The sequence below is a fragment of the Leopardus geoffroyi genome, chromosome A1 (assembly GCF_018350155.1).
Source record: "Leopardus geoffroyi isolate Oge1 chromosome A1, O.geoffroyi_Oge1_pat1.0, whole genome shotgun sequence".
NCBI lineage: Eukaryota > Metazoa > Chordata > Mammalia > Carnivora > Felidae > Leopardus > Leopardus geoffroyi.
Genome location: NC_059326.1, coordinates 8,667,562 through 8,691,855, shown reverse-complemented (window position 1 = coordinate 8,691,855; position 24,294 = coordinate 8,667,562). Strand labels below are relative to the sequence as shown.

General features: G+C 43.0%; 1 protein-coding gene across 1 annotated transcript in view; it reads right to left on the bottom strand.

Moving 5' to 3' along the window:
- Positions 1–24,294, bottom strand: part of MTUS2 (microtubule associated scaffold protein 2) — a 378,633-nt gene that overhangs the window by 163,260 nt on the left and 191,079 nt on the right. Inside the window, 1 exon segment of the mRNA XM_045466800.1 lies at positions 14,113–14,274. Within this exon segment, the coding sequence (XP_045322756.1) occupies positions 14,113–14,274 (162 nt within the window).

Here is a 24,294-nt window from a genome sequence, read left to right as displayed (position 1 = left end):
TATCAGAGCACGAGTATCTTCTCACAATTATGTAAAAAGTTTCATTTTATTTTCCTGGAGCCCTCAATTCCCCATTTTGTTCTAGCTGGTAATTTCTATGATTATTGCAGGACTGTCATCCTAAAACCTCCCTTTGTCATAATTCTGGAAACTCCTTTGCCTCTTTCCTAAATCTTTTTTTAATGTTTATTTATTTTTGAGAGAGAGAAGAAGAGAGAGAAAGAGAGAGAGAGAGAAAGAGAAGTGTGAGTAGGGGAGGGGCAGAGAGGAAGGGAGACACAGAATCTGAAGCAGGCCCCAGGTCTTAGGCTGTCAGCACAGAGCCTGATGTGGGGTTCAAACTTGCAAACTGCGAGATTATGACCTGAGTCGAAGTTGGACGCCTAACCAACTGAGCCACCCAGGCACCCTTCCTTTGCCTCTTTCCTATATTGGGTCCCTTTTTTTCTGGACCTCATGTCTTCCTTTTTCTTGGTCTGCTTCCTTATTCTGGTAAAGCACATTTTGTTTTCGATTCCAGAGAAATGTACATAGGAGGTAAATTATCTCACATCATTCATGGCTAAAGATTTCTTCATACAAATGACTGGCTTAATCCAGAATTCTAATGTGATAATCATCTTCTCCAGAACTGTGAATGCATTTCTCCTTCAGCTTGCAGGGTTGTTACTGAGGAGTTGGATGCCTTTCTAGTTCCAACCTTTTGTATGTGATCTGATTGTTCTCTCGGGAAGGTCTTGGTGCCTCTTCTTTTTCCCAGTGCAATTTCATACTATGGATCCTGGTGTGGGTCGTTTTGCATTAATTGTACTGGGCACTTGGTAGGTTCTTTTAGTCTGCAAATTGTCATCCTATGAATTCTAGGAAATTTCTTGAAGTATTACTTTGTTAATTCCCTCCCCTCTGACTTCTTTGTTTCCTTTTTATGGAACTCCTATTATTTGTCCTCCATATATATGTGTGTGTGTGTGTGTGTGTGTGTGTGTGTGTGTGTGTGTGTGTGTGTATGTATATGCGTACGTATATATATATATGTGTGTGTAAATATGTATATATGTATGTATATATTTGTACTCCATATATATTCTATACATAAATGTCTTTTTTTGGATATCTCCCATGCACATGACACTCAGTATAGCCAAAATCAAACTCCTTGTCACCCAACAAAACTTCTTTCCAGTAAAGATTACTTCTCTCAGTAAATGTTTTTTGCCTAAACCAGAAATGTTGATTTCATCCTTGTCCCCTCCCTCTTTCTCACTTCTTCACATGCAATAAAACACCAAATCCTGTGAAACATAATCATGTAGCTCTCTTAAATTCAGTCCACCTCCCTTCTCATAGTTACCGCGACTTAATTCAGACTAGTGTCACTTCTCTTGTGGAATTCTGAAGCAGCTTCCTTCGTTCTGTTGTCTCCAGATAGCTCTGCTCCAACTTATCCTTTAGATCTCAACCTAGAGGTTTCTAGATGCTGCTATCATGCTCTGTGGCTACAACTTTATTATACTATAGACCTTCTACCTGTTTATATTTCCCACTAGACAATGCATTATAGGAGAATTGCCCACTCAGTAAACATTTATGAGCAAATGAGTTAGTTGTTCTTACTAATTATGTTCTTCCTCTGTGGGAAATGAAATCAGCCTTGAGATTAGATGAATTCCTGACATTTTGAAACCTCTCCTTATTGTCTCCTTCTTATTTGTTCTCCAATACCTCTCTCTCCCTACATAATAAACAGGCAAGCCCTGGGTGAGTAATGAGAAATCACTTTACACACTGTTAGAAACAAAATGAGTAAGGCTCTGAAGGTGATGGATTTGTGAGAAGAAAACAAGCAGCTCTCCAGGGGAATCAAGACACCGCATGATCTATTAGGTACTGAGAAAATGTGGATACCTAAGTGGTGGTGGGAAAAATACTTTATATTTTTGAAATTATACAAACAGACATAAGGGTTTTATTTATCGTGGCAGTTTTAGTTAGGTGAGCCTAAATGAAAGAAATGGCCTGGATTGTTGGTCTCATTCGACCCAATGATTTGCTCTCACATTAATTCGAGATAACAACAAAATTGTGCTTTTAAGCGCTAACATTTTCCACATATAAATAAAAATCCCTAGCTCGGTCTATTTAGTATTAAACAAGCGCCCTCATGTTAGTATTCTGCAGTTTTACTCCACAGGCTGTGTCAGCCCTTCCTTATGTTCTGAACTATTCGTTCCTTAAAAGGTCCTCTGCATTCCTTCCTTCCTTCATTCATCATAGATTTACTGGGTGGCTCCGCTGTACTTTGCATGATATCAGCTAGTGCCGATTTCAAGGTGAAAAGACAAAATCCTGCTTCTGAAATCCACCAATTAGCGGGACATGTAACTAAGTAATGACAAGATAGCCTAGCAAGTGGCAGCTGGGGGCCTGAGGAAAGATTGCTCTCTGGGAGCTCCAAGAAGGAACGAGGTAGGGCTTCTCCCAAGAAGGTTACTCTTGAGCTAAGATGTGAAGTATGCAGAAGAATCGGCAGGAAGAAAAGGGTACAGTCGGGTGGGGGATCATGTGCAAAGGTTCAAGGGGTACAGGGCCAGCCCACGCAGGACCAGCAGGGTGGAATGTGACACCAGAGGGTTTGTTTGCTTCTTGGGTCCAGCCTACCTTGTCTCTGGCCCTTCACTAGCAAGGTGAATATTCTTACTGTTTCCCTCCAGCATTTCTGAATTCCCCTGAAAACCCCAATGTAAGGCTAAAAAATACCACTGTTCAGTTAAATACTTAATGTACTACTTTTCTTTTTTCTTTTTTTTTTTTTTTTTTTTTTTTTATAAATGGGAAACCATACATGAGATCAAGGTTGCCAATGAATGGAATGATGACTACTGAAAAAAATAGAAAGTAAACAGGAAGTAAAACTGTTATGGGCCATTGCATACAGTTTAAGTTGGCTGGCTCATAAGGTGACAAATCAAGACTCAGTCATGACATGTAAATAAATATTTAAGTAAGTCATTTCCTTTTTCATAAAACGACACATGTCCATTGTAGAAAAATGAGAAAATACATGTTTTCTTCATTTTTGCCATTTCCTTACCTAGGAATAACCACTATGAACCCACTGAAATGCATTACTTCAGACCATGTTGTGTGTGTGTGTGTGTGTGTGTATATATATATATATATATATTTCTTGTCTTTACAAAATACTATAATACAGTTTTAAACACTTTTTGTTGTGAAAAATACTGCTTAAAACTTAGTTGCACAGTTTTACAAGTAATTGAAAGCCAACACTCACGAAGTTGTTACTCAGGTCAAGAACAAGAACATTCAAACATCACTGGCATCCAGAGCTTATCATGTCTCAAGCTTCCTCCTTCCCACTCGGGAAAGCCACTGTCATGCTTTAGCCATTATTCCTTGCTTTTCCTTGCTATTCCACATACACCCTTAAGCAATATCCTTAAGTCTATTTATCAACTTTATTTTTACTTTTGAAAGGGGGAGGGGCAAATGGGGGGAGAGAGAGAGAGAGAGAGAGAGAGAGAGAGAGAGAGAGAGAGAGAGGATCTTAAGCAGGCTTCATGCCCATCACGGAGCCAGATGTGGGGCTCAATATCAAGACTGTGAGATCATGACCTGAGCCAAACTCAAGAGTCAGACGCTTAACTGACTGAGCCACCCAGGCGCCCTTCTTTATTAACTGTGTAATCAGTCACTATGCTGTGTCTTGCAATTTTTACTAAACACTGTAACATTCATGCAGCCCTAGTCCACGGTCATTGCCAAATAGGGATCCGTGGTGTGTATATATCACAGCATAGCTGTTCCGACGGAAGCTTGAGGAACTTTTAGCAATGCTGTTTTGAACGTACTTGTATGTGTCTCCTGATACACGTGTGTATGCATTTCTCATACACGTACATGCAGAAGTCCTAACTTAAGGCAGGTGCAAACATTGTAAGACAATGTCATACTGTTTTCCAAAGAGGCTGGGTCCATTTCCCTGTCTCCTGGCAGGACTGTGGGAATTTGTCATGTTCTATATCTTCACCAACAGTAGAGAAGTTCAGATTTTTTTTTTTTAACTCTTTTCTTTTGAAGTTAGGTACAAGACCTATGGGGAGGTTGCTTAGCATATATGGGCTTATCTGTTTAGGGTCCAGACACTCAACTCTATTGTTTGCTTCATTGTATGACTTCCGGCAGGTTACTTAAACTCTCTGAGCTCCGTTTCCTCAGGTATAAAATGGAAAAGAGTAACAGTAGCTACCCCACAGGCTGCTGTGAGGGTACAACAGAATATTCTAAAAGTGCTTTGCACAATGCCAGGCACTTATCAAGCCTGCAAAAAATGGTACTTACTAGCGGTATTAACTTATTATAAATACTTGTTTAGAACCTATAGATTATAAGCACTGTACTAGTGTATGAAATCGTCACTGAACAAGGTTGTTATTATTGTCCTTTTTCCAATGAGACATCTGAGGTCAGAAAGGTTAAGTAATCAGATCAGGGTCACAGAGCCATTAGCGGGGTGACCACAACTGGAATCTGCATGTAACTTCAAAGCTATTTGCCGGGCGCCTGGGTGGCTCAGGCGGTTAAGCATCCGACTTCGGTTCAGGTCATGATCTCACGGTCTGTGAGTTCGAGCCCCGCGTCGGGCTCTGTGCTGACTGCTCAGAGCCTGGAGCCTGTTTCAGATTCTGTGTCTCCCTCTCTCTCTGACCCTCCCCCGTTCACGCTCTGTCTCTGTCTCAAAAATAAATAAACGTTAAAAAAAATAAAAAAAATAAAAGCTATTTCCTCTGCCATCCAAATTCTACGTGACAGAAATTCAACGCAGCTTACTCATCAAGTCTCTCCATTCACTGGAATAAAAATCACATGGAGACAGAAAGATGTCCAAGGTGACTTTTGTTTTTTAAAACCTAAACAGGTGTCACCAATTTTTTTTTTTAAAGTATCCAATTAAAAAAAAAAATTTAAATACAGGTCCGATAACTTGTCATTTTTCCCAGGTCACGGACACAAAAGTGCCCATGCTGGCAGCCGGAGCAGGCTGGTCCTCTGCTGCGTGACACTGGCCACAGCCGCTGGGTGAGGAGGGCCATCACTGTCAGGACCACCCCATGCCAGGGCTACGAGACAGGCCCTGGGTGCATGTGGGAGCTCTGCAGTCAGTTACCCAGGCTTGAGTCCAACCCCGACATCTGGTTCTGTTACCTGGGGCTAATTATTTGCTTTCTCGAATCCAGCTTCCTCGTCGATAAAAGGGGGTTAAGAAGAGTTACGAGCGACAAAGCAAGGCGATGAGGGGTATGGCTGAGCATACAGTAAGGACTCAATAAGTGCTATTATGACTTGCGGCAGATAAAGTTTACTTTGTGCGACAGCTCCACCTGGTGTTGTCCCTGCCCGGACTCACTTCGTGTTACAGTTACATGGAGTCTGTGCCTGTGGTTAAGAAGCCACTAAGACGTCCCAAGCGGGGGCGGAACAGGACTAGATTTGCGTTCAGATGGTGAAGTGTGGCTACCAACTGTGGGGAAGGGCGGGAGGGAGGGATGTGGACTCTTGTCGGCTAGGCTGGTGGGCTGATTACCGATTAGTAACACGGGGCAGTGTTGAGGCGTTCTCAACACAAATATGCTGATGAAGGGATGAAAAATGAAAGACAGGAAGGCTCTGCAATGTCCAAGAAATGTGCTACTCTTCTTCGTAGAAAATGGATCACCGGCATTTGCCTCTTTCTTATATTTGCATTTTAGACGGTCCCCACGAAGACCGTAATTAGGAGCAGGCGTTTCATCAGTGTAAGTGAGCTAGTAGGATATGTGAATCTGGAAGGAAATGAAAAGTTTTAAACGCTGACATGTAATTAAAAGTTCCACGTTCATCATGCTAAGAGACCGCGCTACATCATGAGAGCAATTTGCATAACAATGCATTTACGGCACAGTAGGCAGAGTGCTGAAACACATAAATGTCAGAAATCACAATGGAAAACACAGCTCTGAAGACCATTTGCATTAATTACGGCTGGGCCGGCTCCCATAGCTCCTCGAGGCTGACAAACGGAGTGGGCAAAATACCAGGTGTGCCACCTTTCAGATCCGTGGATATACTCTTAAACGGAAGTTGGGTTTTTGTGCCTTACTTTTGAGGAGTTGCCACAAAACAAAAGGTTTCACACCCTGTGGGTCGCTGAATAGCAAGGTGAGTCCCTGCATTTTATAAATTCTCCTCTGGTACTATGGGTTGTCCCAGAACGCTTCTCAAATCACCCAAAATATTTTTTAAGCTTTTATTTATTTATTTTGAGAGAGAGAGAGAGAGAGAGAGAGAGAGAGAGAATCCTAAACAGGCTCTGAACTGTCAGTGCAGGGCCTAATGTGGGGCTCAAACTCATGAACCATGAGCCGAAGGCAGATGCTCGACTAAGCCACCCAGGTGCCCCTCTTGTTGTTTTAATGAAAGAATTTGAGACATAGCAGAGGAAGAGAAATGTATCTTCTCCCTTACTTAGATCATTCTGGGGCATTTAATTATAATTGTTAAATAGCACACCACAAACCCGGAAATAGAGGATGAGGTTATCAAGAGTTTAAAACTCAAGTGTCGGGGCACCTGGGTGGCGCAGTCGGTTAAGTGTCTGACTTCAGCAAGGTCACGATCTCGTGGTCCGGGAGTTCGAGCCCCGTGTCAGGCTCTGGGCTGATGGCTCAGAGCCTGGAGCCTGTTTCCAATTCTGTGTCTCCCTCTCTCTCTGCCCCTCCCCCGTTCATGCTCTGTCTCTCTCTGTCCCAAAAATAAATAAACGTTGAAAAAAAAAATTAAAAAAAAAATAAAACTCAAGTGTCCTAAAAAACAACAACATAAAAAATCAAACTCCCCATGAGCTCCTGAAGGGACAACTTTTATGTAATCATTAAAGTCAAGGTGGACTCACCAATAACATCAGAAACTGATGAAGCAGCTACAGATTTTCTATGCAATTTCTTTTTCGCATATGCTGTCTTTTGACTATTTCACAGCTAGCAAGTTCCTCCATAAAAAGGTTGGAAGGGAAAAGTAGCGTGTACGTATTTTCAATTTCAGATCTAATCATTAGCAGCCCCGATCCAAGATTTTAAGGGGAGGGAGACTTGGGAACCTCTAATATTTACAAAGAGGAAGTTCCACTGGTTCACCCGCATGGAACGCTGTTCCCCACCACTGCGGTCTGGCAACTTCTACTGATCATTTAGATCTGGGCCTGTGTGTTTTCTGCACACTACATTATGTCTGTGTAATATACCTTCATTGTATACTCATTTCCCTTTCACAGCACTTAGCACGACTGTAATTAAATAATTAATCATGTACTGATAAATACAGATTCTATGTTTTTCTCTCCTGTTATACCCTCGGATCCACAGGGGCAAAAACTGTCTGTCTCATACATCATGATTTCCCCAACTACCCAGCACAGGGCTCAACTCAAAGAAGGGGCTCAGTCAACATTTGTTGAAAGAGCTGATGCTCGCGCAATCAAATTCCACCCGTCCTCACTCTCCCCAGGACGACTAGGGGTTGACTCTGGTGTCACAGCTGGTGAATCACAGCACTTCCTGGCTGCTGGGAGGCGCTAGGAACCTCCCCACTGGTGGCCAGAAAGAACAGCAAACAGGCCTTCCGGGACACCCAGGAACACGACTTTTAGAATGATGAAGTGGACAGATCCTCCTTCCAGACATTCCATACATCATCCCCATGCTATTTCCCTGTCTCCGTGACCTCACGCAAAGGAATGGTCTCCAATTTACTGCTTTTATCTTTCTCCAACAGAGATTCTTTCTAAACGCTTCTACTCTACTATCGGCTCCCCTGTCCCCCACCTATTGCTGGTTCCCCTGTTGGCTTCACGGTGGCAAATAAGGGATTGCAACGGAGACTCAGCCTCAGGGAGAACGCAGTCGACACAAAGCAATAACACCTTCCACACTGAAGAGCCCAGCGTAGCCTGATTGCCTCCAACTTGCCTCCTTCAGGTGCCACTCCCGGAGGTTTGTGAACACACGTGAGTCCACAGTGTGGGAGGCCATGACTCTTGTGATTAGAAAACAACACGATCTTGGAGCTATTTAGGTTAAAAGGGTATATATTACAGGCTACAGTAACAACAACCCCCCAAATCATCTAGAGCCAAGACTCCAATAGCACTTAAAGCAATCCTTCTACCTGCCCTGTCTTTTCCGGAAGCAGAATATTTTATTTCAGCAAGCTCTTCCTCAACTTTCTTCATTTAAGGTGTGCTCAGAAAGGGGCGATGGCGTTTGGCCGGACCGGAGGGAAGGTGGGAGTATCTGTTTCAGCAGCTCATTGTACATGCCGAAGGGCTCGGTAGACACACTTTAATAATGTTGACCAGATACTCGGTACTTTTAAATTAGACTATGCTCAGAAATACCGACATTTGTGGAATTTAATTCAGGAATAAGAATCTACTTTTAAATTAGTCAAACAATTTTTATAATTCAAGTGGAGTGACAGCCTTCCTATTCCCAGAGGTTTTTTTTTTTTTTCCCCCTCTGACAAGTTACCAACTGTTCATTTTCTATATAACCGTAGGAAATCCTTCCATACCGTGGGGTGAATAAAGTAATTGTATTTTCTATAATCCATCACGTCAACATGACAGAATCAGAGGGCATATTGACCCAGAAGTGATCTATCTTCAGATCAATATTTTCAACTGAAAATATTTTCCTATTTGCTGCAACACCTGCAAACAAGTATGAAGAGGCAACGGGTAAAGCCGAAATTCACGGAGAATTACAGGGATCAAGGCACCATTGAGATTTTGTATTGGACATGAACAGCAGAAAAACTTTTCATGAAAATTTTGAGAAAAAGGACTATTGAAAGACCAAGGCTAAGCTTCTAAAATTCTTGGCAACAGCCATGGACAGGATGTTCAGTATATATCTTTTAACTAACTAGTGTTTGTTTAGCACTAAACACTAGAACTTTCTGTTGTTGCCACACCGAGATCTATGAGGTAATGATCATTATTTAAAAAAAAAATTTTAATGTTTACTTATTCTTGAGAGAGAGAGAGAGAGAGAGACATTGTGTGTGTGTGTGTGTGAGCAGGGGAGGGGCAGAGAGAGAGACAGACACAGAATCGGAAGCAGGCTCCAGGCTCCGAGCTGTCAGCACACAGCCCGACGCGGGGCTCGCACCCACGAACTGCGAGATCGTGACCTGAGCCGAAGTTGGACGCCCAACCGACTGAGCCACCCAGGCGCCCCCATCATTCTTTTTGAAAGACTAAACAGCAGTCTAGTGAATAGATGCATCATAGCTTATTTAAATATCTCCATATTGATGCATATTTACATTGTTTCCAATTTTTTAATATTATAATCGTTGTTGCCAAAAAAGTTGTACTTGGATGTCATTGCTGTCTAAGCAAGAATTTTTGTAAGAGAGATTCCCAGAAGCAGAAACACTGGATTACACGCTATATACGCTTAAATTTTTGTAGGTGACCAATTGTCCTCTACAAGCTTGTGCAGATTTATATTCCTGTTAACGAACACTGTAGTGTTCGTTTGCAGTGTTCTCACTAATGCCGGCTGTGATAAACCTTTTTAATTTTTTCTAATCTGAATGAAAAAGATGGTATCTCATTTAAAAAGCTAAATGTATTTAGTCATTAGTGCATTTGAACATCTTTTCCTATGTTTATGACCACTGACTATTTTGTACTGCTGTGTGAATTACCCATTCATCTCTTCTACCTGTTTTTCCAATTAAGTTGTATCTTTCCTATTTATTTTCATTGAACGCTTTGTTGCAGCATTTTCGTTCAGTCTATCTCCTTAATTCTATGTCTTTCATTGTGGAAAAGTATAAATTTTTACATAGCTATTTTTATCAGTTTTTAAGCATTTCAAGGTTTCATATCATGTTTAGAAAAGCCTTCCCTATTCCAAAATCTTTTTTAAAATTTTTTAATGTTTATTTTTGAGAGAGAGAGACTGCAAGCAGGGGAGGGGCAGAGAGAGGGAGACACAGGATCCGAAGCGGGCTCCAGGCTCCGAGCTGTCAGCACAGAGCCTGACATGGAGCTCGAACCCATGAACCATGAGATCGTGACCTGAGCCGAAGTTGGACGCTTAACCCACTGAGCCGCCCAGGCGCCCCTCCCTATTCCGAAATTTTAAACTCTTTTCTAATTATTTTATTATCACAATAGATAGGTTTACAACAAAGTTGTTGTCCACTGTGTTGTTCAACATATGTATTTTTTAATCCACAGAATTAAATCTTAAAAGTGTGCGCTAGGAAATAAGTTTCTCTCTTCTGAAGAAATGACATGCTCTTTTTTCCAAACTCTGATTGTATTTCTTCTTTTGCTCTTGAGCCAGGAAACTGAGCCTAGTTTCATCAGGATTTTCCTGTTTTTATTGGAATTTTATCTTTGCAACTGTGTTGTGCCCTTTACTGCATGCTCCTTTGGATCTTTTCTGAAGTCAGAAAGCAACTAAATAATAAATAAGTTAGAAAATGATTAAATAAACAACAAAGGGAAAAGTGATTAAATAAATAATAAAAACCTATCATATTTAATTTAAACTTTTTCAGGTCATTTTTTTCTTAATCCACTTTACTCTGAATGTTTGGTCTGCTAGAATTAACTAGAATCCAGCTATTAAGACTATAGATCTCTTGCACTCACTCCATTTATTGGTTTATAACTCGGTGTACCATAGTGTAAGCTTCTTAAAAGCAAGAACTTTTCTAATTATCCTTGAATCCAAGTCACCCTATGGCTGAAAATAAGTACTTAGATGTTTCCTGAATGAATGAACCAGGATGAAATCTAGGTTAAAGGCAACAGCCCAAGCACTCCCAGGGTATTTCTGTTGGGAAACGTGTTGCATCTGCAATTACGGATGACAGTAATTGAGCAGATGACCCAAAGATACAAGAGCTCTGCCATCATTAGCCTGGAATCACCCAGGGAAAGAAGCAGAGCATTGCAGTTCAGAAATGTTCCCAACAACACGGGTTAAAAAAAACAAGGGTTGGCATTATCTAAGTAATTAACATACCCAGACACCTTACAGTCCCAAGAAATCCAATGATTTGGGATTTAGTGGTAATCTGCACGCCTACCTTCTCATTTTTAAGAAGCTTTGATGACACAAGGCAATGTGAAAGCTGATTTTATTTCTGAAACTAGATTTTATTTAACTTGGAAATTCCAACCCATGGGATAAATGCAAAGCTAACGTGCAGTGATAAAATTCACCTTTTAGCAATAACTCTGAAATGCAAGAAAGCCTTAGGTGTTAGAATTAGATAAAAGTTGGAAGACAAAGTCCTGACATCTTTAAAATGAGCTTTTGGCTTCATTTTCCCAATCCATACCTTTCCCTGACATCTCAATTCCATTTTCTCTGGGATTTTAAGCAATGTGTGTGGTCTCCTTACCCTAGCTGGGCAACAAAGCAAATATGGCTTCTCCCTCACTGATCTTATTCTCTTGATGGATGGGATGGATGGGGAAAGGAAAGAACATATCTTTCTTTTTCCTTCCTTTTTAATTTTAGCTGGGGGGGGGCACGAGCTGGGGAGAGGGTCAGAGGGGGACAGAGGGAGAGAGAGAGAGAGAGAGAGAGAGAATCTTAAGCAGGTTCCACACTCTGTGTGGGGCTCAACGTGGAGCTCAATCCCATGACCTTAGGATCATGACCTGAGCTGAAATCAAGAGTTGCACGCTCAACCAACTGAGCCCCCCAGACATCCTATGACAGAACATACCTTAGACCAGCTAGCACTGCAACATAAACCGCTCCATGAGGTTGGCTGGGCTGAGGCCAAGCAAGATGATCAACATTAGACTGTATAATAATAGTTCATTGTAACACTTAACAAGGTTTCTGCAACTATTTTTTTTGTGCTTCTCTACCACCAGCCTGTGAACCTTTTTGGGACAGGAACTGTGTCTCACTCATCTTTCTATCTCCAGACTATTCTATCCCCAGCACAGATACTCAGGAACCCAGTAACTGAACTGGTCAAGGAAGAGCAACAATACAACGTACGTTGGTCTGGAATAGGGAAGAAAGCAATTATCATCATCATAACGTTTTTAACTTAGAAGACCAAGTCCAGTAAATCCACTGGATCCCTCGTAGGTCAGCTTGAAAGAAGGTATATTTGAATTTTTGACAAAGAAAGTGATGGCTCATCATAAGAAGGAACCAAGAAAGTACAGACTTAAATTTTGCCTCTGGAGAAAATCACACACATGTCTCCACTCAGGGAGGGCTAGGTGAGTGTTTTCACACACACACACACACACACACACACACACACACGATTTCAGCTTCTATGAAAAGGCTCCTACTTCTCTTAAAGGCATTATTTGGAATTTTAAGGAAAACCTGCAGATTGTGTATCAGGGTGCTGAGCTACGAGCCAGGAGTAACAAAAACCAACACAGTGGTCATGGCATCACCCCAAACTCTATACCAGGCGATCTCAAGGAGGACCTAGCCTGAGGCAAGAAGTCCTTGGTGCCATTCTCTTACTACTACCTTCGTGGTAACACGAAACTTGATGTTAATGGACACGCGGTGGATGACAGAATTTTGATAGCCCCCATCTGATACTGATAATATTACGGAAAAGGCACTGGAAACATACACAACATGTGTTTATTTCCTGATGCCATCAGATGACCTTGGACAATTGTTTCACACTCTGAGTTGTGGTCTGTCCTTCTCTCTTTTGTAAAAGAAAGCTTTCTGCCTTCCTCTCAGAGTTTCTGTGAGGACCAAATTAGATTCAGTGCATTACAATGTTTTATGAAGTAATGCAAAGTGGAAGAGAATTCCTGTTATCAAGATCACATGGCTTTCAGAAATCTCTTATGTAGCCGAACTATTTGAAAAAATAATGAAAATTTAAAAATATTTTATGTATTTATTTTGAGAGAGGGAGCGAGCACATGAGCAGGGTAGGGGCACAGAGAGAGGGAGAGAGAGAATCCCAAGGAGGCTCTGTGCTGTCAGGGCAGAGCCAGAGGCAGGGCTCGATCCCATGAATGATGAGATCACACACTGAGCTGAAATCAAGAGTCAGACGCTTAACCAACTGAGCCACCCAGCTAGCCCGATAATGAAATTCTCATGGGCCTACCATGAGACTGGTACAACCACATGAGATTGGGTTGCTACCACACCTGACATACCTGATTTCCATTTAACCTTCCTTCAACTAAAGCAGCCACTCTGTTGACACAGTTTACCATATTATTATGCAACACTTTATGTATCTGCTAGAGTAGAGAGAGCAGTCTAGTTAGTGGAATCTATTCTATTGACCAACTTCAACAACGAGCGATCTGTGGTCAGTGTTGTTTCATCACCGGTAAACTGACTCCACCCGCCATCATCCCAAGTGTCTTTGCAGCAAATCCCAGACAGCATATCATTTCACGTGTGAATGGCTAAAATAAGACTCTTATAAAAATATATCACAACGGCCACATCACGCTTAAAATATCAGTACTATGTTCACATTTTCTCAGTTATCTTCCAAAAAAAAGTTTGCGGGGGGCGGGGGCGGGGGGTGGTATATTCGTTTGGATTCCAGCTTTGTGGCATGAGCCTGGAGCCAGAGGGGAAGGGAGCTCTCAGATCCTTCTAGAGGCAGTGGCTCCCGTAGGGCTCCATGACTCGCTCCCACAGGAGTAGTCAGAAGTTTGGTCCTATGGGCCTCCAGAGCCAAATGCCAATCGGCTTAAAATAGCTTGATTCTTGTTTTTTGTTGTTGTTGTTTTGGGTTTTTTTTTTCCCCCAAACAAAACTGCGTGATTCAATGGGTTAAGAGTCTGGGGAGGAGCGAGAGGAAGCTGTGAGAATTTAAACACAGGGATGCGTGAAAGTACCTTGAAAATAGTGGTATTGTTGTTATTATTAATTTTAAATGCCATTTGAAACTCATCTGTCATCCCATCTAAATAACTGATGTACATGGGGAGTCTGAAAAGACTTTTTAAGGCAGAAAAGGCACTCCACTGTAGAGCTTCTCCGAGGCACACAGCCTTACCAGCGGGTATAGATGTGGATTTGGGCGCTGGAAGCAAACTCCGGCGGGGTGTTGTCACACTGGAGGACGCTGGAGGGGTCGCCCGGCTGGCCCCCTTGGGTGCATCTTTGGAAGGCAGAGCCGCCTTCGGAGCTGGCTGGTCTTCATTCCCAAAGGTTGACCCTGTGGGAGGCAGACAGGATGTTAATTATAACTTCATGAAAAATGGATTGGGCCCTCCTTGCCATTTGCAATTGCCAACCAATCGTAACGCCATCATCTGCTTTAGAATTTGACCTGACTCTTCATGAGTGGCCTTGAAAAGCCTTTCTCTGGGACCAGATGTGGAAAAGAGCTCCCTTTAGGCTCCGAGAAAAGCCTGTCATTCCAATGCTCTGTGCAAGGGACTCCGTAAAAGACAAGGGCAGCCTTTGAAGATTTTACACCTGTGCACAGACACACACAGTTTGCTTATGTGGATGTATAATTGTATAATGTGTATACGACACACGTTTATTTAGTGACTCACAGAGGATAAAACCAGTGTGAGTGACCCAGGAGAGGTGAGAATCAGACCCGTACGTGCACGGCTGGTCCAAGGAGCTTGTGCAGAACTCCCTGCTACCCAAGTTATTTTACCTTCGGAACAAGAGGCTTGGGGTGAAGACAGAGGGGTGAGGACCATGGGTTCAGAGAATCTCCTCAAAATCCACAAAACTTTTTTCTTTTTTTTTTTTTATGGAAAGCTGAGGCCTCATCGAAATACAAAGCCTCTGAATTAGAGCCTAGTTGACGGCAAAGGCAGAAGACGCTTATTGATCATTTCAGTTTGCCATCCAACACAGAAATACAGACACTCTGTGTCTACGGGACAGTTTGTTTATGAATGACTGCTCTGACATTGTGAGCATATGGCATATTGGGACATGTGTCAGGTTTAAATACGCAAGGTCGTTGTGGCCCCACGCTTTCTTCTAGATCTTCCCCCAAACTGCTATGGTTTATGCATTTGTAATCTCTTAAAGACAATGACAACACCATCCAATCCTTGTGAAAGCATCAGTCCTTTATTTTTTTTTATTTTTTTTTTTTTTTAAATTTTTTTTTTTTAACGTTTATTTATTTTCGAGACAGAGAGAGACAGAGCATGAACGGGGGAGGGGCAGAGAGAGAGGGAGACACAGAATCGGAAACAGGCTCCAGGCTCTGAGCCATCAGCCCAGAGCCCGACGCGGGGCTCGAACTCACGGACCGCGAGATCGTGACCTGGCTGAAGTCGGACGCTTAACCGACTGCGCCACCCAGGCGCCCCTAGCATCAGTCCTTTAAATACACCTCTGAGTATAGCTGTGAGCCCTAATCCACGAAACAGAGCCTGAATGTACTGGAACTATAGCTCATTTGGAATTAAGCTATCCGGTTAGAAACGTGACCATCTACCATGGAAAATATGCAATGACAGCCGGAAGAAGTATACAGAATTTTAGGAGAAGATTAAATTTTTTGTTTTCATCATTTTAAAAGGATAGGCACAACATTCTATTTAGATAGGGCCTGCATAAAAATGATAACATTATTCAAATGGCTTCAGTGTTCGAAACACCCAGGAATTGTATTCACCCACTTAGGGTAAGAGATTGCTGCTTTCCTCCCTCTGAAGACCCGAACGTCTCTTTAAAATTCGTGAGATTTGCTTTGTTTCTAAAGAAAAGTGTAGCCGAGAAGGAAAGATAAAGAATGTGCTATTTCCCAGCACAAAACCTACGTCCTATAGCTCTTTTAAGGTCGGCACAAGGTTTTAAATAGTTCTAAACAGGGCTAGGAGAATGCTTTTGATCTACGCAAACAACAAATGCATCGAAACTTCACCAAAAAGATCTGCACTGTATCCTGAATATCAGATAGAAAAGGAAGCATATGATTAATCCAGAAACTTCATCAGGAAAAGGGATGCCACACACCTATAAGACAAGAAGTCTTAGCTTCTGAACCATACGATGAGCTCACCAGTCCAATTGTAGAAAGGATGTCTGGAGGTTTGTAGGACATTTCAGATGGAAGGAGGGGGCTCAGCCACTGGATATATTTCACCTGGAATCATCTACTGTTTAGCCTACTGCTGACATACTGCCCGAATAATCTATCACTAAAACGTGTACTGCAAGCCGAATTGAACATAAAAAGTTTCACAGGGTCTTTTCCTCATTAACGTTTCTTAAGAAGGGAAATATTTTGTATCTTTGGTAAAGTTCAAATGTCCTTTCATCAAACCCTCTTACACCTGGCATCATCCTCTTATGTGAAATTTATTATTCAGAGAACACGTCAACTTAGAGATGCGGCGGCCTTCCAGGCTGGGAAGTAATTCATCTGTTTGAAGAACAAAGTGTCAAGGAAGCTACGTGGGTGATGTACTCTCCTCTGAGTGAGGTCTTGAATTAATGAAAAAAAAAAAAAAAAAAAAAAGAAAAGAAAGTAAAATAAAATAAAATAGAACACTATTCTTATCCACCATTGTGGGATACAGCTGGCAGTTAACAGCATCACTCTGAAAACCAGCTTAAGTCAGCCAGTAATTAAAGACTCATTATTTAGTAAGCGAAAAGTACGCAGAATTTGGGAATTACTGCCGAATTCTATAAACGCTCTGGGTACTTCACAATGCAGGCCACATTAAACCACTGCTTGCTAAGAGGAAGGAAACACGTGGAAATAAACAAACGGCTTGTGTAAGCCAGAACAATGTTCCAAAGGATTCAGTCAGTGGAAGTGGTTCATGTGTCTAATCCAGTCCTCTCATTGCCAACCAGCCTGAATCTGGCCTGAACCATCGAGGTTATCACCTGGATAAATGGTGCAGGCCGGGGAGCAGAACAACCAGGGGGGTGGATATTATCTCCTCCCCTTCCACCTCCCTGCACGTCAGTTTCTTCATCTCTAAGTGGGGATACTGAGCATGGACCTCATAGGGCTATTGTGGGAAGTGAGAGAGCTAAGAAAATGGATTTGTAAACGTTAATGCCAAGAGTGGGCACAAGAAAACAGAATGGTGTCTGTGCATACTGAACCCTCCTGTGTCAGTTATGAACACACACAGGTTAGTTTTCAACTCAGCGGCCGGTCCTTACAGCCAATCAGTTTTTCATAGGACTTGGCCAAGTATCCAGAGATTGCTATCAGATGGGCTGCTCTCTGTGAGAAGGAAGGAAAGGACTGAAATAAATCTCACAGCAACAGCAGGATGTAAGACTAAAGAGATCCAGTATGATTGTCCTTAAAACATATGTTGAGCGACTTGAGACCCAGGAAACGGTGAGAATAAGAACAGAAAGGAACACCACGCTTCAGAGATACCCACTATCGCTGGTTCCATCATGACTGAAACTGTTAGGGGGGTGCCTGGGTGGCTCAGTCGGTTAAGCGGCCGACTTCGGCTCAGGTCATGATCTCGCGGTCCGTGAGTTCGAGCCCCGCGTCGGGGTCTGTGCTGACAGCTCAGAGCCTGGAGCCTGTTTCAGATTCTGTGTCTCCCTCTCTCTGACCCTCCCCTGTTCATGCTCTGTCTCTCCCTGTCTCAAAAATAAATAAACGTTAAAAAAAAAAAAAAGAAACTGTTAGGACACAGGGCATAAGCACGTTCAACTTTCCTAGATGCTCAAAATGGCTTTCCAAAATTGCCTGTTGCAATTCACACCCACCACAGGTCGTGACTGTCAGACTTTCATTAGTTGATGACATTGGTTTTAATTTATAGGTCTCGGGCAGGCAGGGAGGTGGAACATGTTTTTCATATAGTTATTAGCTATTCAAGTTTTTTCTTCTATAAGATGGATGCCCGCTCATTTTTCTACTATTTTGCCTTTCTAAATGACATAGAGGAGGTTGTTTTTTTTTTTTTAATATTCTGGATACTGATCCTTTATTGGTATATATTTTAAATTTTCTCCGTCTTTCTTTCTCCACTTGATTGGAACCTTATGAATCTTAGCTTTTCCTTCTCCACGTGAGATAATAAAGATGTTCTTCTGTGTATTCTTCGAAATGGCTTAAAACTTTTTTTTTTAACTTTAGATCAATTCATCTGGGATGGAGCATGGAGTAGGGATGGAATTTGTTGCTGCTGTTTCTATATAGACAGCCAGTTATCCCAGCCCCGTGCGTTGGGCAGTCCCTTCACTGCCAGCTGTTGAGTATCAAGCTTCCATACAGGCCTGATTATTTAGACTAAGCTCACAACCCCCAAATTTCAGTCATTTAACATAACAGAAGTTTCTCTGTCAATCGTGAATCATCTCACACAGGTAATCCGGATGATCTTCTGTGCTGGGGAGCTCTATTCCAGGCAGGGACTCGGGCTCCTTCCATCTCCTGCTTTTGCCCTACCCTGGGTCTCTCAAGAGACATTAACACGCAGCTGGGGAGAAAATGAATTGTTCATGGAAGGATTTTATGGGTCAGGCCTAGAAGTGGAGTGCATCACTTCTGCCATGGGCCCACTGGCTGGGGAATGTAAGCTCCGTTTATACCTAGGAGAAAAGGGAAATCATCTGGTGAACGCCTATCCACTCTGCCTCACGAGGCTCCATTTCTGAACTCTATATTCTGTTTCATTGATCTCTTTGTCTCCCACGATCCCAATACTACACTGATTTACCATCGCGTGAGACAAGGCTGGCACGCTGAACCGGTACAAGACAAGTACCTCCGATTTTGCTCGTTCACTTTACAACGGTCTTGACCCAAATATTCTTGACTCTTTCTCTTGCATATCAATTCTAGAATCTACTTGTCAAGTTCCAAGAAAAGTGGTCAGAATTTCCAACAGATACAATTAAATCTTGTTTTCTGAACTGCAACCAGATCGAAGGAAGAACGCGCACAGATTTCACTCAAGATCAGCAGACATACGCTGAGCTCCGAGTCTACCGTGGGTGGCGTGTTAGATGAGAGAGATACAGAGAAGGCAGAGTTCCATGAAAAAGCAAATACCACATCAGTGGCAGTACTCCTTAAGGGTCAAAATTTGTGGGGATATTTGGAGTTGAAGCAACATCGGCATTTAGCGGGTAGGGCTGTCAATACCTCTGTTCAGGAGACATGTAGAAATGTAGGAGACCACGGAGAGCAAGGGCTAATAAATGCCAGGTGAGGGGTACGACGCAGGGAGAAAAGGTAACGTTGTTCGTAAACAATCACACGTCATCAAGGGAATCTCCCTATGCCATTCTTAACTTTGTTGAGTTGCCAGCTTATTCTTCTCAATCTGTTCCTTTTTTAATGCCACTGGCACTCCCTGGACTTGTTACGTTATCACCACTGAAGTCTGCAGGTGTTCCCTTGATTGCAGTAACTAAAGGACAAAAGCCTGCTATTTCACTGCTGGATGGTGGCCATCTTTTGCAGATATCCAAATCATCATATCATCCACTTCCTGCTTGGAAGGTAAGATCGCCTCCATTAGAGTGTGAGAATTTGCAAGGTGTATGTTCTGCATGGTTACAGAATCGAGCTGGGTCCAGTTGAATTTATAAACCTAATTGCACTGTATTTTTCTCTTTAAACCACCAGGACAACTATGCTTAGTCAGCACTAAATCCTAGAAGAAAGTGATTGCTCTCCTCTCCCTCCAGGACGGCTCCTAGAGTTCATTACCCACAGTGCTTACATCCTTGAGCTGGTGGATCAAGTCTATCAAACCTTCATGGAGTTGGACGCCTACCTCACACCATATGCAAAACCTAATTTAAAATGGATCAGGGCACCTGGGTGGCTCAGCTGGTTCAGCATCCAACTTCAGCTCAGGTTGTGATCTGGTAGTTCATGGATTCAAGTTCCATATCGGGCTCTGTGCTGACAGTTCAGAGCCTGGAGCCTGCTTCGGATTCTGTGTCTTCCTGTGTCTCTGCCTTCCCCCCCCTCACACTCTGTCTCTGTCTCTCTCAAAAATAAATAAACGTTAAAAAAATTAAATGGATTAAAGACCTAATGTATGCACTAAAATTATACATTTTTTAGAAGAAAACATAGATGTAAATCTTAATGACCTTGGGACTAGATAGATAATAATTTCTTAGATATAACATCTAAAGCACAAGTAACTCAAGAAAAAAAATAGATAATAAGATTTCATCAAAATAAAAGCCTTAGTGCATCAAAGGACACTATGAGTAAAGAGGAAAGACAGCCTACAGAATTGAAGAAAATATTTTCAAATCACTTATCCGATAAAGGTCTAGGATCCAGAATAAAGATCTATAGCTCAACAATTAAAAGACAAATAATTCAATTAAAAATGAACACAGAATTTGAGTAGACATTTCTCCGAAGAACATATACAAATAACCAATAAGCACATGAAAAGATGCCCGACATCTTTAGACACAAGGGAAACGCAAACCAAAGAAACCACTGTAAACCCATGAGGGTGGCTATAATAAAAAACACAGACAATAGCCAAGCCGGGGGAGACGTGGGGAAACTGGAACCTTCCACACATCACTGGTGGGATCGCAATGTGGTGTAGGTGCTCCGGGTGATATACTCTTGTACAAGTTCCCACACGAGGAGGATGATACCTAGTCCCTCCCTAACCCCCTTCACACTTCTCATCTACTCTCACAAAATCGGGTGTATATCTGATCTACTCCGGTCCTACAGGACAGACAGTGGAAGACACATGCAATTCAGGCCAGAAGAGGCTGCACTAAAGGCAGGCACTGGGAGGAGGAAGTGTGAATGTTTAGGATACCTGACGCTCCCCTGCCAAGTAACGGGTGGTACCTATTCAACCTTCTCGAAAGGGTGACTCTGGTTACGGCTGAGGTCAGGATGAGATGTTAGGGCTTCTGATCCATATTCCAATGGGCTCTTTCACTACTTCACCCATTGGAACGTCAAGAAGTTAACCTGAATCTTAAAAAGAAGAAAGGACGGCAATGAGGGACAGACACTAACCAGACCAGAATGAGGTTCTTAAAAGGAAGGCTGTAGAAGAAAAGCAAAGCCGTTATTGATACTATCAGGGCATTACAGCCAAACTTTAAGTAACATGTTTCATTGATTTTGAATATTTATACATATTATAATGATCATACTACTCTCTTCGCTGATTTTTTTTTTTTTTTTTAACAATCCCAGGCAATCAAGTTGTATCATGTTCTGGCTGCATGATTGCCTACTTGATGCATATTTGATTGATTTAGCAGCAGTTATCACCTGGTGGCAAAATTTAGTTTAATTATTAAAGTACCAACTGAATGTTTTATTTCCCACCTCCTGCATATTTTAACCCAGGTGTATGTTTCATTTTGTGCGTTAAAGACCTAAAGGAAACCCGCTCTCTTACGATTTCAGCAAGGCTATTTCTTTGTCAAAAGGAAGTAGACTAAGCCTTCCAGGCTCTACACTAGGCAGGGGTCCCAGGACAAGCATGGTCCTGGGTGGGGGGCGGGACACTCACACCCCAAACACATGCCCAGACAGAAATGCCAAGGGGCAGAGCTAGAGGGAATCTCAAGGGTGAAGGAGAATGGGTGCTTGGGGACGGCCTCCTGGAAGGGGTGACACTTAATCATTTCCCTCAGCTGCATACTAGCACCTCACCTCTTTTATTCTTTCTTATGAATGACATCATCATTATTCTAGAAACTTAGGATGGGGTGCCACAGTCATCTTTGAATCTCTCTTTCCCTTTTATCAACCAATGCAAGTCACTGTGCTTCCCTTTCCATTCTGGACTTCAGATTTAAATCCCCTCTCTGCTCCTGTGCCTCCCCCCCCCCCACCCCCAGGGTCTGTCCCTTGGCACTTCTTGGAGAGACAATAGTGTCAGGTCTCCTCCCCCCCCCCCCCCCCACTCAGTTCACCCTCCTCACTGTGCCTTGTTATTCTTCCCAAAGCACAAGCATTTCTTTTCTTTTTTTTTTTTTCTTTTTTTTTTTCAACGTTTTATTTATTTTTGGGACAGAGAGAGAGACAGGGCATGAACGGGGGAGGGGCAGAGAGAGAGGGAGACACAGAATCGGAAACAGGCTCCAGGCTCTGAGCCATCAGCCCAGAGCCCGACGCGGGGCTCGAACTCACGGACCGCGAGATCGTGACCTGGCTGAAGTCGGACGCTTAACCGACTGCGCCACCCAGGCGCCCCAAAGCACAAGCATTTCAATGCAGTCTTCCAAATAAGTACCAATGCTCTCTGGCATTCAAGCTCTTCCACTATCTGGTTCCAGCTAGCTTTCCCGCCTTACCTCCCGCATCAAGAACAGTATAAACTGCAGGCAGGATTCCCCAGGGCACTTCCTGCTCTGCCATAATCAAGGCTGTGCTCGAGAAACGCTGTAGGAATGAAGAAAGTACTCGGTGCTGATGTGTCCCATGGCCAGGGCTTCCTGTCTTAGATGCTTCTTTTTCCCAACTTCCGAGCCCGCAGGCTCTCAAAAAGCTCCATGCTCGCCCCAACGGCTCCTGTGAATGTAGTCGCACTGAGCATGGCCATGTTGGGCATTTGTTGTTTAAAGGGCGGGGGGTTGTCTATGGTGTGGTATGGTGGGCTTTGAGCATTTTTGAAAACAATAAACAGAAAGACAAAAATCGGAGCTTAGGCAAAAATGGGTGAAGGGGAGTAGGGGTACAGGCTTCCAGGTGTGGAATGAGCAAGTCACGGGGATGAAAGGCACAACGCAGGGGATAAGCCAATGGTATTGGAATAACGTGGTGTGGGGACAGGTGGTGGTGGCACTTGTGGTGAGCAAGCACACCAAGATGTATAAACTTGTCACATCACTGCGTTGTACACCTGTAACTAATGTAGACCATATTCAGATGGAAACACTTTCCTTTAAGCTAACATTTTTTGCCTTTCTGCCTAAGCACCCTACCCTTCTCCCCAAGAGAGGGTACCGTTTACCTAATACTTCTCCCCTAGACCGCACTGCAAATTTTGTTTTAGTCTCACCTTAAGCGTTAATCTCTGGGTTTGATAAAGTTTGAGAGGCTGACGGTTAAGTGGTTAAGACCACCTGGGTTCAAATGCTGGAGCCACTTCTTACTAGTTGTCTGACTTTGGACAAGTTGTTTACCCTCTCTGTGCCTCATTTCTTCATCTTTAAATTGTGGGGGGGGGCGGGGATAACAGCAGTACCTACTAATTAGAGTTGTCATATTATGACAGTTACTACATGTTTAGAATAAGGTGTTCAGAATAGCAGGTGGCACATATAAGCACTCGGTGAACGGTATCACTGAGGTCTGCCCACTAACCCAACACGGAGCCTCATTTGAAGCCCATCAGCCCCATCAGCCTATCCCCTCCTCCCTCTATCTCCAGCCACCCATCCCTTGTGGCTTCCTATCTTTCCAAGGCTTTAACTGGGATCACTTCTGGGGGTCTGGCTCTAACGAGGAAGCTCTAGAGAACGATGGTTCCTTCTGTATCCATCTTTCCCCAGTAGCCTAAGTCCTAAGGAAAGAAAGACATACAGCGTACATTTCACTACTCCCTATTGACCTAGAGCAAGTGATAACTTCTTACTAAGCCAGGAGGTGGCCTCAGAGTCTTTCTCAACACAGCACTCCAGGAGGCCAGTAACTTATTCCAGCCCTAGACCAGAGGACACATCCGCATACACTCAGCATCCTTATGAGGGGGCAGGGCACACTTCTGGAGGTCAGGGGCTAGGTGGGAAAGGACTCCTCTAGAACTTCCTGGATTCCTGCTGCAGGGACCTCAGCTCCTGAGCTCTTCCGGCTGGGCTTTGGCAGGAAGATGACAGGAAGAAGAAGAAGAACAGTACCATACAGCCTAGTCATGACACCACAGGCTCTTCCCAAGTTCAATACCAGATTTGAAACTTACTAGTAATAATCTCTTTGCAAATTTAATTAAGCCTCTTTTATGAAATGGCTTATTTATTTATTGGCCCTCTGTGAATCTAGGAGAGAATTAAATGAGGAAGTGCACAGAAAGCCCTTTGCAAAGTGTCTCGTATCCAGTAAACGTTAGTTGTCGTCAACAGCGGGAGCATCAGCATCTGTAGAAGAAGCTCTGTTACCAGCGAATTTCTTCGAGCTCCCCATCTAGCCCACGTGACACCAAATGGCACCGCTTTTTAGGAGATCCTGTTCCATGCGAGCCCTGTGGAAATACCCTTGAGACTTCCCTAACCCTCCCTCTCACTTGCACAAGCAGATGGTATCTCTAAGTAG